The 16,975-nt window shown below is 38.8% G+C and overlaps 1 protein-coding gene across 1 annotated transcript in view; it reads left to right on the forward strand.

Moving 5' to 3' along the window:
• Positions 1 to 15,034, forward strand: part of GCLC (glutamate-cysteine ligase catalytic subunit) — a 48,548-nt gene extending 33,514 nt beyond the window's left edge. The window contains exons 7-16 of the mRNA XM_072832632.1: positions 701 to 775; positions 1,224 to 1,340; positions 2,414 to 2,552; positions 2,991 to 3,103; positions 3,590 to 3,682; positions 3,967 to 4,071; positions 12,134 to 12,215; positions 12,296 to 12,399; positions 12,476 to 12,596; positions 14,194 to 15,034. Of these exons, the coding sequence (XP_072688733.1) occupies positions 701 to 775; positions 1,224 to 1,340; positions 2,414 to 2,552; positions 2,991 to 3,103; positions 3,590 to 3,682; positions 3,967 to 4,071; positions 12,134 to 12,215; positions 12,296 to 12,399; positions 12,476 to 12,596; positions 14,194 to 14,405 (1,161 nt within the window). The 3' untranslated portion in view covers positions 14,406 to 15,034. The remainder of the gene's footprint in view (positions 1 to 700; positions 776 to 1,223; positions 1,341 to 2,413; positions 2,553 to 2,990; positions 3,104 to 3,589; positions 3,683 to 3,966; positions 4,072 to 12,133; positions 12,216 to 12,295; positions 12,400 to 12,475; positions 12,597 to 14,193) is intronic.
• Positions 15,035 to 16,975: the final 1,941 nt, after the last annotated feature.

Consider the following 16,975-nt stretch of genomic DNA (forward strand, 5'->3'; position numbering starts at 1 on the left):
CAGCCCTGGAGACCCAGCCACTCAAAGGGCTGCTTTATCTGCTCCTTTCCTTTGTACACTCATCGTGTCCTGGTGCCCCTACTCACTGCACGTCCCAGGAACACCCAAGCCAAACCCTAAGTCACACCTTCGTTCTCTATACCTAGTCACCCCCAGTGGCTGCTGCTTTGACTTTAGTTTACCTCCTCCCACAGCCCTCCTGTGTTACATCCTTCTCATCTGCAGTATTTTAACTGTTATACCTTCCTCCAGTCTCACCCTGTCCCAAGCTATTCCTTATACTTGGCTACCAGTGAACTTTGGAACCCATCATAAGTATCTCTATCCTTCTGAACCAAAATTTGTTTCCCTCTTGAACTAACTGAAGAGCATGGGATGCTGTGGAGGGAAATGAGCCAGCAGAAGAGATGATGCCTTGCTGAACTATTTACTTAGTGCCTTCCTTGCCTTTCCTGATATTTCAGTTGTATTTAACTTAGGAAATGGTTGTTTACATTAGTTGTGAACACGATCCAATGCCATTTTTTGACAAAATTTGCCCAAGGCAACTTTTCAACAAAATTCCTGTGTTAAGCGTTAGCCGTGGAGTGACCATTGCACACCATGCCCTCTCTCCTCCCCAGCCATCCTCCTCCTTAGACTTTGCTCCTAGGGGAGGACGTTGATGATTTGTCATTAATCACTTGTTGTTCTTAAACAGGTAACGTTCCAAGCCTGCAGCATATCTGAGGCCAGATCCCTTTATGATCAGTTGGCCACTATCTGTCCAATTGTTGTAAGTAGAAATGACCTCTTATTTTAAAGACCTCTTAGTAGAGAGTGCTTGCACCACATTTGCTATGTGCTATTTAAGTCCAATTAAGACTTTATTCAGAAATGAACATAAGTAGTACGTATTTAGAGGTGTAATGGACTAAGACTTAAAGCTGTAGAAGTTTACTGTTGCTAGTAAGAGACTTGCATGTTAACGTGTCAAGTTTGAGCAGAGCAGACCTTCTTCCATCCTTCCCATTCTCACGTGACAGAGGGGATGATTTAAATGAATCCCATCCAGGGACTTGAGTCCCTTCTGTGTCTTTCATTATGAAAAAGCAGGCACAGTCAGAGGAGTAGAACTATAGGGCTTGCCCAAACAGATTCTAGACCAGAGATAACTGCAAGGTACTTTTCTCAGCATGTAAGTGACACTGAATCTGCAGGTGCTGACTCTTGTTTGTTTTTAGATGGCTTTGAGCGCTGCGTCTCCTTTTTACCGAGGCTATGTGTCAGACATTGATTGTCGCTGGGGAGTGATTTCTGCATCTGTAGATGATAGAACTCGGGAGGAGAGAGGACTGGAGGTGGGAGTGATTTTCCTTAATACCCTTTTTTTAAATCGAGTTAAATGGGGTTATTGGAACTACTTACAATGTTGAAGTCTTTCTTAAATTTTTATCTGGAGTGAGTTAAGTCACATGTGGTAGGAAATTCACATGTTATAAACCTATCTTTGGTGTCATGGTGTTTGTTTTTGGGTGAATATGGGGAAAATGATTTGGTTTGGGTGAGGAGTTTTTATCTTGTTGAATCTTTTTCATCATTTTCTAAAACTTAGTGGTGCTTCCCCCCGCTCCCCCAATATTTTGGAAGGAAGTGCCTATGGGTTGTTGTTACCAAAAGGCTTTTTGTCACTACGTGAGTGCTTTGTATATGATGCTTTCTGCCGCAGAATCTGTTGTCAAAGATTATTTTGCCCCATGTAAGGGTTAGCTTTGCCTAATAAGGATAGGTAGTGCCTCTTGTTTGCATGTTGAATGGTGACTGTACCATTCATACATTGATGTATCTCTCCAACCTGGAGTGTGCATCAAAACAACCTGTGGAAACATTTAAATGTAGACACCAAGGCCCATTTTAGATCTAATAAACAAGTACCTCCAGAACTGGGACCTGGACAGGATTTTTAAATGAGCCCTTTCAAGTGCCTCTGATGTTCTCAGCAGGGGCTGTACTACCACTGCTCTGGTCTTCATGTGAGTGTTCATAAATTGTTGGACATGTGGCCTAAGAAGAATTAAACTTTAAAGGAGAAATTATTTTAATGACTTTGTTGTACATGAATTTTGTTTTCAACCTTGGCATTTATGTACCTAGCCTAGTAAGAATGAAGGCAATTTGCTTTTTTGTAAAAAAAAAAAAAATAAAATGAAACAAATCTAAATCCTATCAGAGAACAGCTACTTAAATTAGTTCTTTTTTTTTTTTTTTTTTTTTTTTTTTTAAGTTTTCCCAATTAACTTTTCTGGATCTTAAGGGTGGACATTTATATATAATTATTACATAAAAAAATAAGCATTTAATAGAGGTAGTTGGGGCATTATCTTATTTCCAGAGCATTTTATATGGCATTCATTTGTATTTTTTTCAATTTTAGCCACTGAAGAACAATAACTATAGGATCAGTAAATCTCGCTATGATTCGATAGACAGTTACTTATCTGAGTGTGGTGAGAAATACAATGACATCGACTTGACAATAGATAAAGAAATCTACGAACAACTGCTGCAGGAAGGTGAGCAGCCACTCCTTTTCTCTAAATTTGATTGTATGTCTGTAGTTCTCCAGCACTCTTTAGAACTTTCTGCTGACTTCTGGTCTTGTTTCTACTTTTAGTGTGAGGTCTCTTTTATATGAGAGTGCTTCTTCTAAAGTTTCAAATTCCAAGTAGTTGGGAGATCTTGACTTTTAGCAAAGGAACTTACTTTGGAAGTCTGTCTCTAGGTCTACACCAGTGTCCTGCCAGGCATTGTGTGAATAGCACATTAAACCCCTGGCACTTCCTCAGGGTCTGTAGGATAAAACCCTGGGTGACACATGGACACTGAACAAACCAGCCATTTCCTAAGTTTCTAGATGCCCTGTCTTCAAACTTGTGGAGCTGTCCTGTTTTCTTACTGGACTTAAGTGAAGCCTGCAGCTTTGACGTGAATCTGGTGTAACCTCTCAACAGGCATTGATCGTCTCCTGGCCCAGCATGTTGCTCACCTCTTCATTAGAGACCCACTGACTTTGTTTGAAGAGAAAATACACTTGGATGATGCCAATGAATCTGACCATTTCGAGGTATCTCCTCTGTTTGAAATGCATTTCACTTCATTAACCAAGATGTTAGTGTACCTGTGAGCAGTTAGTGATAGGAGAACTCTCCTGTGCCTTTCATTGTCTGATGCAATAAAGAATTAAGAAATTTTAAATTGATTTAAAGTACTTTTATTTTTATGATTCTAATTAGTTCTGTCTCTGATTCTGCATTTTTTCAGTATTTTCTCTTGCATGCGTAAAGGTGAGAAATTCAAACATGCTGCATTTAAAAAAAAAAAAAAAAGCCTCAATTATTGCTGTGCTGCCAGCATATCACCCAACTTTTGTTAAATGCTTGTTTTCCCAGCAGGTCACACACCAAGGAAATCTTAAATTATACCTTTTTGCATTTGTAAACTCAAAAGTATTTGGTATCAACAGTGAATAACCTTCCCTTAGTAACTATCAAACAATCTTACTGTTTTCCTAGATGTGTGGAAAGTTGATTTTTCTGCTTTTTTACTCTAGAATATCCAGTCCACAAATTGGCAGACGATGAGATTTAAGCCCCCTCCTCCAAACTCTGATATTGGATGGAGAGTAGAATTCCGACCCATGGAGGTAAGATGCACATCAGCAGGAAATGATTCCAGCATGCCTGTCATCTGCCCATTACCCTTTTAATGCTCTTCTCAGAGGCTCTTTAAATACAGGTCACATGTGTGTGTGATAAAAGCAAATCCAAAAGCTAAGGATTGATTTCTGAGAATTGACAGAGGGCTTCTGAGCCCCACATGGCAAAGTAGGAACTGACCTGGAAATGGCATGATCCAAGGAGGGGACCTATTGGGGAAGACCATGTTGTGTGATTGGTCCTTAACTTCTTTGGGCTCCTGCTTGTCTAGGTTCAGTTAACAGACTTTGAGAATTCTGCATATGTGGTGTTTGTGGTGCTGCTTACCAGAGTGATCCTTTCGTACAAACTGGATTTTCTCATTCCACTATCAAAGGTAAGAATGTGTTTTGGTATAGCAATGGGTTTGGGTATCTACAGGTTACTATCTATTGCTTATTTACATAAAGTATTTCAGATCTGACCTGATTGAGAATTTTTACCATTTAGAATAAAATGCTTTTCCCTCCACCCTACTCTTTTTCCTTTTAAACTAAGTTTATGCTGTAGATTTCTGTACTGTGTTAGTAGAGATTCCTGGCAAAGAAGAAGTGCTAACAGTAGCTCCTTAGCCTGTTTGAAAGAGATTTAGGATTGCTGTTGAATAACTACTTTATTTCTAGAAGCATTCAATTCAGGATAATGATGGGAGAGAATCCACAAACTGATTTCATCTTCCCCCAAGTGCCATTTTGGTTACGATATTAAGTTAAGAGGAGAGGGGTAACTGTAACTGCTGGGATGCAGGGAAGGGTTACTTCAGTGGAACCAAACTGTAGATGTGTCTGAAGAAGGTGGACTGGACTATCAGAAAAACAATGAATAGTTCATCAGCTCCAGCCCAACAAAAACCAAAAAAGGAGCTCTCTAGGAGCAATTTCCCAGCAGAGCCTTGGAACAATTCCAGACTGTGAGGCAGCAGCTAAATAACCAGAGACCTTTGATTCCAAGGCTAGTGGGTCCTTGGGCACAGCAAGTGGCTGGGAAAGGTTGCTCGACTAGGTTGAGGGGTCTGCTGAGGATTTAGTGCCAAAGAAAGGAAAGGTAAAGCAGCCCTGTCACAGCAAGCACCAAAGGAAGAAATAAATGCCCACCTCACCATCTGCCCCCACCTCACTCTCTACTGTCTCCATGAGGGGGTATCTCCAGCCCACATCTGTCCCCACCCACACACTCTGAGGGATGTTTGGCCATCAACCTGTGTGTGCCTGCCCTTAACACTCAGGCCAAAAGTAACCCATAGGGTTCTGCCGGCCATTGGCCTATGTGGGTATACCTGCTAGGGGGATTAGCCCCTGGAAGAGTCCCTGGCAGCTACCCATCTAATAAGCCTTTGTTAACAAATAAGAATAGATGTCTAAAAGTCGATAGAAAATAGATAACTTTTAATAGCCTTAAGGGAAGAGCCCAGCTGGGCTTACAGAATGCATTCCCCTCAGTGAAATAGTTAATTCAAGGAACTGGAAAGAATTCTTAATTCTCATTAGTGCCCTTGAAAAAATTCTGAGAAAGGTCACAAACAAGCACTATGGATGAGAGAGCATTTGGAAAAGTGTTCTTAGAAAAAGCTATGCTTTAAAAAAAAAAAAAAAAGTGCTTTTAAAACTGTATGTTCACCAATAGAGCTGATGCTATTCAAGATCCAAGTTAATGATTTAGGGAACCAAACTGAAATTTATCTCAGGATGACAAGGAAATGGAAATCATGGAAAAACTGAAACTTGGAGAATTGCTCTGGAAAGTTCAGTGTTTACAATAATCTAGAGAATGAGCTGTATAAAAAAAATGAGATCCAGAAATCAGAGAAATAGAATTTTCCCAGAGTGAAAGAGAAACTTAAGGATGAGACAGAAATATTTAAACCCAAATCTAGGAATTTCTGAATCCTAAAGAGAAAAATAAGCCATCAGAATGGGAGAGAGAATTCAGATCAGATCGTTCCAAGAGGGGAAAAAAAAATGGTTATCCTTCCTCATCTCCAACATTAAATGCTGAGAGATGGAGAAAAATCTACAGAATCCTGAAGGGTAAAGAAGACGGAATTGCCTTCCTAAACTTTAAATTCCAGGTGATTCTAACAAAACTTAATAGATTTTTAGGGCTAATAGAATGCCAGAACTCTTAGATACAAGGGGATAGAGGAAGACTAATAGTACAGAAATAAGATTTTTTTTTTTTTTTTTTTTTTTTTTTTTTTTTTTTTTTTTTTTTTTACTTCTAACCTGCTAGTTAAAAGGGAATGGGAAAAGAACAAAGAGAGCATTGCCAGTGCCACAAGAGATGGAGGGGGGAAGCAAGAGATTGCTACAATGATGATATAGCTCTGGTATAGCTGGAGAACATAACATGGTGAGAATAAGATGAAAACAAATTTTTTGTTTTGTTTTTAAAGATTTATTTATTTATTTATTTATTTATTTATTTATTTATTGAGAGAGAGAGAGAGAGAGAGAGAGAGGGGCAGAGACACAGGCAGAGGGAGAAGCAGGCTCCATGCAGGGAGCCCGATGTGGGACTCGATCCTAGGTCTCCAGGATCACAGCCCGGGCTGCAGGCAGCGCTAAACCGCTATGCCACCAGGGCTGCCCCTGAAAACAAATTTGAATAGACTAAACTATCCTATTAAAAACCTGAAACAGATATAAAAAAACCACATAATGATGTAGGGTGTTTGCATCCCTAAAACAAGGACAAGTATGGAAAGCAAAGAACTAGATATAATGACCTTTTAAAGAGCTAGCAGAGATGACAAATGGGTAACAGACAAAAATGTGAGAATAAAGTATTAGATAAAGCAGTTTTCTGTATTCTTCTAAAATGATGTTAGAGCTGTGATTTTTGTTTTGTGCCTTAAAGTGTAGTAGATGTTTCTCAGAAGCACGAAAGAATTTCAGGGCACTGCAGTGTGGTGGCTCTGATATAGCTGTTTTGTGACCATTAAATTCATAAAATGACCTGTACCCCTTACCAGGTATTTACCATCACAATGCCTCCATTTGCATGTGTAGAACTGAGGATAAGTGCACGGTTGTAAAAACCTATGGGATTCACCTAGCTGAGTGCCTTATCTGTTACTCAGTACTTGACAGGCCATATAACCAAAGGAGGAGAAAGGCTATTGGGGAATTAAATGGCATGGTTAATAAGCTAGGTTGTATAGTCTTTAAGATCACAAATCACCTACCACAGCGCATGTTTTTTCTTTTTCTTTTTTTTTTTTTTTTTTGCGCATGTTTTTTCAAGGCCTCTGAGGAAGATTTTAAAAAGTTAACAAATAAAAATCCTCACTCCTCAAAAGTAAACACCATACAGGATGGCATTCCTACCAAAATTCAACAAAAAGATGTTCAAGAGAAATTTAACTGTTGGAAATTTAAAATTGTTTTCCTGGTAGGTTTTAGGTGAACTCAAAACTAGGATGCTAGCAAAGCTAGTCTCTAAAGGGAAAATCCTAGCTTTAAATTCTTTAATAAGAGATTTGAAGTAAACCTTAGCAAACTGAGACTCTAAAGTGCAGTAGTAAAATATACTTTTAAAGAGAAACTTATAAAAACAAAATAGTACTCTTTATGAACTTCAGTCCAGACCAAGAAAAAAATACTAGGTAGAAATGAAAACCTGTTCATAGCCTTGATGAAATTCTAGGCTGTTATTTGGATATGTGCCTAGTAGTGTAGATTATTCAGAAGGTTCTGTCTCTTTAAAATAAAACCATAACGGGATCCCTGGGTGGCGCAGCGGTTTGGCGCCTGCCTTTGGCCCAGGGCACGATCCTGGAGACCCGGGATCGAATCCCACATTGGGCTCCCGGTGCATGGAGCCTGCTTCTCCCTCTGCCTATGTCTCTGCCTCTCTCTCTCTCTCTCTGTGACTATCATAAATAAAAATAAATAAATAAAAATAAATTAAAAAATAAAATAAAACCATAACAATAGAAATTGAGTGGGGAGATAGGCTCTATTCAAAAACCTGGCACCATCCATACTAGTTGAACATGACCCTTGAGTTTGTACATGTTAAGATGCTCCTGAGATTTCATTATGGGAAATAAGGGACTAAAAAGTTTCCAAAGCTCTGCTTTAAGGGTCTTAAAAACTCATGGGGGAAAAAAGAATTCACAGTAAAGAGGAGTTTTTTTTGTCTGTGGAAGCAAGTGAAAATGAAAACCCAATGGTCCAAATTTGGGAGACAGAATGAAAAAGCAATTCCTAGGAGGGAAACTTAGTGATACAAGCCTACTTAAAGAAACAAGAAAAATTCCAAACAGCCTTATATCTAAAAGGACTAGAGAAAGGAGAACAAAGCCCAAAGTTAGTAGGAAGAAAGAAATACAAATCAGAACAGAAATAAGTGAAATGGACACTAAAAAAATAGAAAAGATCAATGAAACCAAGAGCTGGTTCTTAGAAAAGATAAATTGAAACTCCTTTAGACTCCTTGAGTATAAAAAAGGATACAAGTAAAATCAGAAAAGAAGTAACAGCTGACACCACAGAAATACAAAGGATTATGAGAAAATTCTATGCCAACAATTTAGACAACCAAGAAGAAATGTGTAAATTCTTAGAAACAGAATCTTCTAAAACTGAATCAGGAAGAAATAGAAAAATCTGAACAGACAAAATACTAGTGGTGATGATGAATTGATAATCCAAAAACTCAAAAGTTCAGGATCAGATAGATTTATAGGTGAATTCTACCAAATCCTATTCTCCTCAAACTGTTACAAAAAAAAAAAAAAAAAGAGGAAGAAGAGCTTCCAAATACATTCTGTGAGGCCAGCATTACCCTATTACCAAAACCACATGAAGATACTAGAGGTATCTTTGAAGATGAATATAGATGCAAAAATCTTCAAAATACTAGCAAACCATATTCAATAACACACTAAGAGGATCATTCACCACGATCAAGTGAGATTTATTCTGGGAATGCAAGGATGGTTCAGTATTTGCAAATCAGTCAGTGTAATATACCACATTAATGAAAGATAAAAATCATTTCAGTGGATACAAAAAAAAAAAAAAAAAAACATTGGCAAAACTCAACATCCACTCATGAATACTCCCAACAAAGTGGGAGTATATATTTAGTATAGTATTTAGTCTCCTATGTCTCTGCCTCTCTCTCTCTCTGTGTGTGACTATCATAAATAAATAAAAATTAAAAAAAAAAAAAGTGAAAAGTTTGTTCCTCAACCAGAAATTGTTGAAGGGAACATATCTCAATTTAATAAAGGCCATATATGAAAAAGCCCAGTTTCAAATATGAATAACATCATATTAATATAAACGACATGAATAATACCATATTCAGTGGTGAAAACTGAGAGCTCTTTCTTGGAAGATCAGAAACAAGACAAGGATATCTACTCTCACCACTTTTATTCAATGGAGTCCTGGAAAGCCCTCCTACTCCCAGTAATCTGACAAGAAAAAAAAAGGCATACAAATTGGTAAAGGATAAGTAAAACTCATCATTTGCAGATGACATGATACATAGGGAAAAACTCTAAAGACTACACCAAAAAACTATTTGAATTAATGACTTAAGTAGAGCTGCAGGATATAAAAATGCACAGAAATCCATTGCATTTCTATATGTAAATAACAAAGCAGAAAGAAAACCATTTTATATACAGTTAAGCCAAAAGGAAAAAAAATACCTAGGAATAAACTTAAGGAGTATAAAACCTGTACTCTGAAAACTATAAAACACACTGAAAGTGAAGATGACACTAACAAATGGAAGGACATACACCATGCTGATGGACTGAAAGAAAATTCTTAAAATGTCCCTGCTACCCAAACCAACCTGTGGATTCAGTGCAATCTCTATCAAAATACTAATAGTATTTTTCATAGAACTAAAATAGCCCTAAAATTTGTTTGGAACAACAACAAAAACCTCCCTGAAATAGCCAAAGCAATCTTGAGAGTGTGATACCTCCAGCTTTGTTCTCTGTTCTTTAAGCCCCAGATATTAAAATGTATTACATGCAAAGCTATTGTAATGGAAGCAATAAGGTACTGGCCCAAAAATAGACACATTGGGCAATGGAACAGAATAGAGAGCCCTAAAATAAACCCATTTTTATTCGGTCAATCTGTGACAAAGGAGGCAAGAATATACAATGGGGAAAAGACTGTTTCTTCAAAATAAACAATGCTGGAGAAACTGGACAGCTATATGCAAAAGAATGAAACCAGACCATTTTCTTACACCACACACAAAAATAAACTTAAATTGGGTTGAAGACCTAAATGTGAGACCTGAAACCATAAATTCATAAAAGAAAACATAAGTAGTAATCTTTGACGTGTACCTTAGCAATATTTTTCTAGGTACATCTCTGGCAGTGGAAGTGAACAAAAATCAACTACTGAAACCACATCAAATAAAAAGCTTTTGCAAGAAAAGGAAACATCAGCAAAAAAGGCAACATACTGAACAGGAGAAAACATCTGCAATTATATCTGATAAGGGTTAATATTCAAAATATATTTAAAAAGCTTCAACACACACGAACACAAAAACAACCTTATTTAAAAATGTACAGAGGACCCAAATAGACATTTTTCCAAAGAAGACCTGCAGATGGCTAAGATGTAAGCATCCCTCACCATCAGGGAAATGCAAATCAGAACCACAATAAGATACCACCTTAGACCTGTCAAAATGGCTAGAATCAGTAACACAAGAAATAATATTGGTGAGGATGAGGAGAAAAAGGAATCCTTGTACACTGTTGGTGGGAATGTAAGTTAGTGCAGCCACTGTGAAAAACCATATGGAAGTTCCTCAAAAAATTAGAATTACCATGTGATTCAGTAATTCCACTACTGGCTATTACCCAAAGAAAATGAAAACATAAAAAAAAAAAAAAAAAAAAAAGAAAGAAAATGAAAACATGAATTCAAAAATACATACACCCCTGCTATGTTTATTGCAACATTTACAGTAGCCAAGATATGGAAGCAATCCAAGTGTCTATCAATAAATAGATGGAGAAAAAGGTTGTGGTATACATATACAATAGAATAGTACTCAGCCATAAAGAAGAATGAGATCTTGCCATTTGTAACAGCATGGATGGACCCAGAGAATATTACTCTAAGTCAGAGAAAGACAAATTCCTTATGATTTCACTTCTATGTGGAATCTTAAAAAAAGCAAAATGAACCAAAAACAGAATCAGACCCATAAATACAGAGAACAAACTGATGTGTGCCAGAGGGGAGGTGGTGAGGAAATGAGCAAAATGAGAAAGTGCTATTTTGTACACCAGAAACTAAAATAACATTGTGTATCAACAAAGCTTTGAATGAAATAAACATACTGATAGCTGGGGCCCATAAAACAGGCTCTGGTTTAACTGATCTGATGTGTGGCCTGGGCATACCACATGATCCAGCTGTCTTACTGCTGAGTGTGTGTGTGTGTGTGTGTATATATATCTACACATATTTTTTTTTTTTTTTTGAGTAGGCTCCTTGCCCACCATGGAGCCCAACGTGGGGCTTGAACTCATGGCCCTGAGGTCAAGAGCTGACCTGAGATCAAAAGTCAGATACTTAACCACCCGAGCCATCCAGGTGCTCATAGGTTTTTTTTTTGTTTTTTGTTTTTTTTTCCTTAAGTTTTTTGGACTCCTGTATAGTTGGTGTGGCCAGAACTACCAGATGGACCCTCTGTTCTTAGAGGGCTAACCTTCCTTATTCCATATCTGACAACCTATCACCTCTTTTCATCTCCCCACAATGAGGCAGGAAAACCCCAGTGGTAGGGAGGGCACAGCACTGAACCAGAAGTTCTCTCTAGGTTGTCTACATTTGGTTACCCTGGCATCTTGGGTGAGTCACTGTGCTGTGTGAAGAGAACCAAGCCCTTGCCCTCCTTCTTACCAGACTTAGTCACAAAGGTGCTTTGGAGTGCAGGCAGCCTATGTGAATGTTTTTGGTGTGTGTGGGGGGGTTTTAAGATAAGAACGGAGGAATTCTAAGTTTGTTAAAAAGCACATGCCAATCTGGTTGAATGACACAGGCTCACATAAAAGTGAAAAGTCTGGGATCCCTGGGTGGCACAGCGGTTTAGCGCCTGCCTTTGGCCCAGGGCGCAATCCTGGAGACCCGGCATCAAATCCCACGTCGGGCTCCCGGTGCATGGAGCCTGCTTCTCCCTCTGCCTATGTCTCTGCCTCTCTCTGTGTGTGACTATCATAAATAAATAAAAATTAAAAAAAAAAAAGTGAAAAGTTTGTTCCTCAACCAGAAATTGTTGAAGGGGAAAGCAGGATTCTTACAGGGTGAGTCTTATTTGTAAAAGTGAGGAGAGCACCACAACTTCTATGTTGGATCGAGAATGTTCTGATGTAGCCATGATTTATCTTTTTCCCTTAGGTTGATGAAAATATGAAAGTTGCACAGAAACGAGATGCTGTCTTGCGGGGAATGTTTTATTTCAGGAAAGATATTTGCAAAGGTATTACATTCTCTTGGATTTCGAGGGTCACTTCAGGTTACAACAGGCTGCTCAGGTGCCTCTGTCCTCTCCTCTGGCAGGTGGCAACACTGTAGTAGATGGCTACGGCAAGGCCCAGAACAGCACAGAAGTGGCTGTAGAGGAGTATACCCTGATGAGCATAGACACCATCATCAACGGGAAGGTAAGGGCCCTGCTCTGCACACCTCACCACCTACACCCATGGCCAGAGTGCTAACGATGTGTCCTGCTTCTTGTAGGAAGGTGTGTTTCCTGGGCTGATCCCAATTCTGAACTCTTACCTTGAAAACATGGAAGTGGACGTGGACACCAGATGTAGTATTCTGAACTACCTAAAGCTAATTAAGAAGAGAGCATCTGGTATGGCATCTTTTGCTTTGCTTTTAAATTTTGATGTGGGTAGAACCTCACAATCTTACAATATTCAGTTTCTTATGGTATACTTGAAAAGACTACATTATTTTATCTGCATTTTTTTCACATTTGACGTCTCTGCAATGGGTTACACCTCATAATCGATGACCGTTTTTTCTCTTATTGGTTCATAAGGCAGTGCTGCATCTTAGACAATGACTAGAGTATGCAGATTGCCTGCTAGTCCTTTATGGGCAGCTATTTGTTATACATCATCATGGGCTCCCTCTTTAGGGCTAAGTAAGTCTAAGTTACAGGAGTGAGAACTAGGACATCTGGTACTTCAGCCTGCTTCCATACAGTGACCACCCCAGAACCCCCATCTTTTTGTCCACTTTGAGATCATGTTGATTATGCCTAACAAGGGCCTGGCACAAGGGAGCTGTCCGCATAACATTAATGTCCTCTGTTTCCCTTGAGGCTTCCATAAACTTTCTGGAGTCATGGAGGCTCTACCCCCCAAAGGGCATGTCTACCAGTCTCTCCCTTCATTCATTCTACCTGTGCTTATTTTCACCACCTCTTTGGTAAATAAAATCTTAAAAAAAAAAAAAAAAAAAAAAAAAAACACAAAAATCGGAAATTTCTTCCTCATGCAAATGAAGAAATGAATTTTGCTCTCCCCGCTGCCCAACAAAAGAGCAAACTGGACAGAGGAGAACAACCTATCAGAACCCTGATCTACTTGATGAGAGAAAACATCTTAGCATGGATATTATACAGAGGTTTTCTCTCAAATTTTATGCAGTTCTAATGAATAGCTAAATGGGGTCTTTTATTTTTTTAATGTTTTATTATTTATTTTTACTTTGGAAGTTATTTTAACCTTCATCTGGAAGAATGACAAAATGAAAATAACATGGATATCATGGATGTTCTAAAGAGAAATGAAGTGGAGAGCTAGCCCTACCAGATACTGTTAGGAACTATAGAGTCTGAAGTTTCCAGAACCATGTTAGCCCTAAGTCTGCAGCTTTTTGGTCAAATGGGAGGACACATGCTCTAGTACACCTGCCAGCTCCTGTTTTTGGATTTCTTTCCAGTTTTGTTGAGGGATAATTGACATGCATCACAGTATAAGTGTAAGGCCTTACAGCATCATGGTTTGCTTTTTATATATTGTGAAATGATTACCACAGTAGGCTCAGTTAAGATTTTCTTACATAGAATAAAAAAAGTTTCTCCTTGTGATGAGAACTCCTAGGATCCACTTACCAACTTCTATGTTACGTGTCAGTATTAGCTATCGTCCTCATGTCCGTGACATCTTAGCGGCTCCTCGTTTCTGAAGAGCTGGCAGTGTCCCTGTGTGAGTAACATCTAACCTTGGGATGTGTGTTCTCGTTGCCTACCTGCAACCTAAAATTCTTTCCCAAGAGGAATTCTTCAAACGCCCTGGAAAACATTTTCCCCAGCCTCTGCCATGTGGGCACACCAAGGTCCTACTCATTTCTCTTCAGGATTGTGTTTATGCTGGTCACTAAATTGTCAACTTGCTTAAAAAAGACACTTCTGTTAACTTGTCTTAATTTTTTCCCCCAAGGCGAACTAATGACAGTTGCCAGGTGGATGAGAGAGTTTATTGCAAACCATCCTGACTACAAGCAAGACAGTGTGATAACTGATGAAATGAACTACAGCCTTATTTTGAAGTGTAACCAAATTGCAAATGAATTATGTGAATGTCCAGAGTTACTTGGACCAGCATTTAGGAAAGTAAAATATAGTGGAAGTAAAACTGACTCTTCCAACTAGACATTCTGCAGAAGGAAAAACTCATTACTATTTTATTGAAGAACTGAATGCAGTACTCCTCAGCCCGTGTGTGTGGTATGAAGACCAAATTCTAGAATGGCACTGTTTGTTGGGCCAGTGGCCAGAGATGGATTTAGAGGCTTTCCTTCAGTAGTTAAATCTAGAGTTTATACAGTGTACATGTACATAGTAAAATATTTTTATGATTAACAATGTATTTTAATAACATTGTATCTAAAGTCATTGTGAACTGGCTTGTACATTTTTCAATTCTTACTCTGGAATATACCTACTGTCTAAGCAGTTTTGTAAATGTAATGTACTGGTAACTGTACTATACCTGCATTCCAGAGTTTAAGATGTTTCCTGTAAATTTTTGGTTTTTTAAAAGACTTTACCTGGGACCTGATTCACTGAAATCTATCACTTCCCTTTAAAAACAGTCTTGTTACTTTGAGTCCTCTCCATTGTTGTATACTTAAAGTCACTCTTGAATCCATTGAAATGCTTCACAGCGACCTTGGGTTTCTGGCACCTTGTCTATGATGTTTCTTTTGTAATTGGAATAGCTAACAGCTTGGTCATCCTGCCTCAAGCTTTCACTGCTAAATAAAATCCGTTGAACTGAAGGCTGTTATAAAAGGTACTTTTCTTCTTTTAAGTTTGCTTATTTAGGCATTAAGTTTAAAGAGAAATTTGTAGGAGGAGGAAAGAAGACTATTAACTATGAGTTCCCCTATGGTGATTAGGGGGGAATTTTTTTTTTAATTTAAAAAAGGGGCAGAATGGTTTCTCTTCCTGTGCATACCTAGAGTAATGTCAGAAATGGCACCAGCCCTTCTCTTGGGACCCTTGATTGCTCTTTATATACTTAAATCTTCAAATCAAATGCAGTTGCTGGAGTTCTTGTTTTGTTACTTTTTCTCTCGTTTCCAGTAAGCATATTGACATTCTCCCAAAAACCATTCTAGGTTTTACCTGGGAACTATTCCACATAATGCTTGCTTTTCTCTATGAAAATCATCAGTAAATCATGATGTGCACTAAGTTTTGTGAATCCGGACCCTACATGTTTGTAAATAATTTAAGTTTACACAATCGTCGTTAGTGCTTTCTGTTGAAGGTTTTTTCCTCAGGTCCTACCTGCTGCTGAAATAACTGTGTATAGTAGATCATCCAAACTTTCACAGGCATGAATATTTAAACCATAATGCTAATTTTAACAAACTGCGCTAAAGCTGCTTCAGCTGAGCCTGTTTGTCAATACTAGGCTTTGTGCGATGTTTCATACATGTATTTGGAGAATTAAAGGATGCCTGTTTTTCATTTGCAGTTTGCTTGTGTAAATCAGGTTGTAAAAAGGCAGATGAACTAAAAATGTTTGTGGTATGAGGAAATAAAAGAATGGAATTAGCATTCTGACAGCTCTTGAATGTATGAGTTGCACAGCTAAATGGAGGGTGAATGGGGATTGTTGTAATTAGCCCAGATCCTCCATGTACTTATTTCTTCATTGCAATCCTCAGATGTTTTTAGAAGCCTGGTCTCAGGTGCCTCCTCTCCCTTAGAAGCTGTCAACCCCCTTGCAGAGGGGAGGTACCTGCTGGATAGATAAAAGGACCACGGGAAGTGGATTTTTCTTTTACTCTAGACTGCTGCTGTATGAGTCAGTGGTCACAAGGGGGATACTGGGTAACTTGGGTGCTGTGTGTACTCTAACTAGGGATGAGATGTAGGATTGTGAATCAGCAAGCCCAGCCAAGAGCTATTGCCAACCCATGTCTTTGGCAGGAGGAAAGAGATGTTGATCCAGCCCCTTGTAACATAACCATCTTCTTCATTGGTCAGTCCACTTTTCTCAGAGCTCTGACTTTATCTGAATGATTCTAGGACAGTTCTTGTCAAACTAACCTGCACCTAGATGTGTTGGGATCCTAGGATGTACACATTCTTACTGGTTCAGTGTGCCTGGAGTAGTGCCTATGTTCTCCACTTCTAGAAAGCTCCCAGGAGCTGCTGAGTCTGCTGCTCTGGGCTACATTGAGTAACATGAACTCAGATCACACTCTGTCCTTCAATTACAGACAAGTCTCAACTGACACTTCTCTTTAGTTCTAAGATCTTTTAGCTATATTCTTCTCATCCTGAAAACCAGAACTCGGAAAGGAAGCACCACCTTTCCTGAGCTTTACCACCTGAGCACAACTGAGAATCCAGGATTTTAGGAACGGAACTATAAGCATAGAGAAGAGCAAAGGGCATTATACCTGGTGGAAGCAGTTGCAGCTGAGCCCAGACTCCCATTCTCACTTAGAATACAACTGGCTGTTACTTGATCCAAAGGCTAGTTTCCTACCCATCAGGTCTCATGGATGAGTAAGAAGTCAGCTTCTGGTCCTAGAATGCCTCTGCCATCTGGCTCATTCCTGAGGCTTTTCATAAGTCTTTCTGCTCAAGATGGAGAAAGCCTGCCTTGGCCACTTCTTTCTAAACCACCACTTATACAAACATGAACCATGAAATGTGTGGAAATCCAGGATATGATGTGGGCTTAGATAAGGGGCTCTTTC

This window comes from Canis lupus, chromosome 7 (genome assembly GCF_048164855.1).
Source record: "Canis lupus baileyi chromosome 7, mCanLup2.hap1, whole genome shotgun sequence".
Classification (NCBI taxonomy): domain Eukaryota; kingdom Metazoa; phylum Chordata; class Mammalia; order Carnivora; family Canidae; genus Canis; species Canis lupus.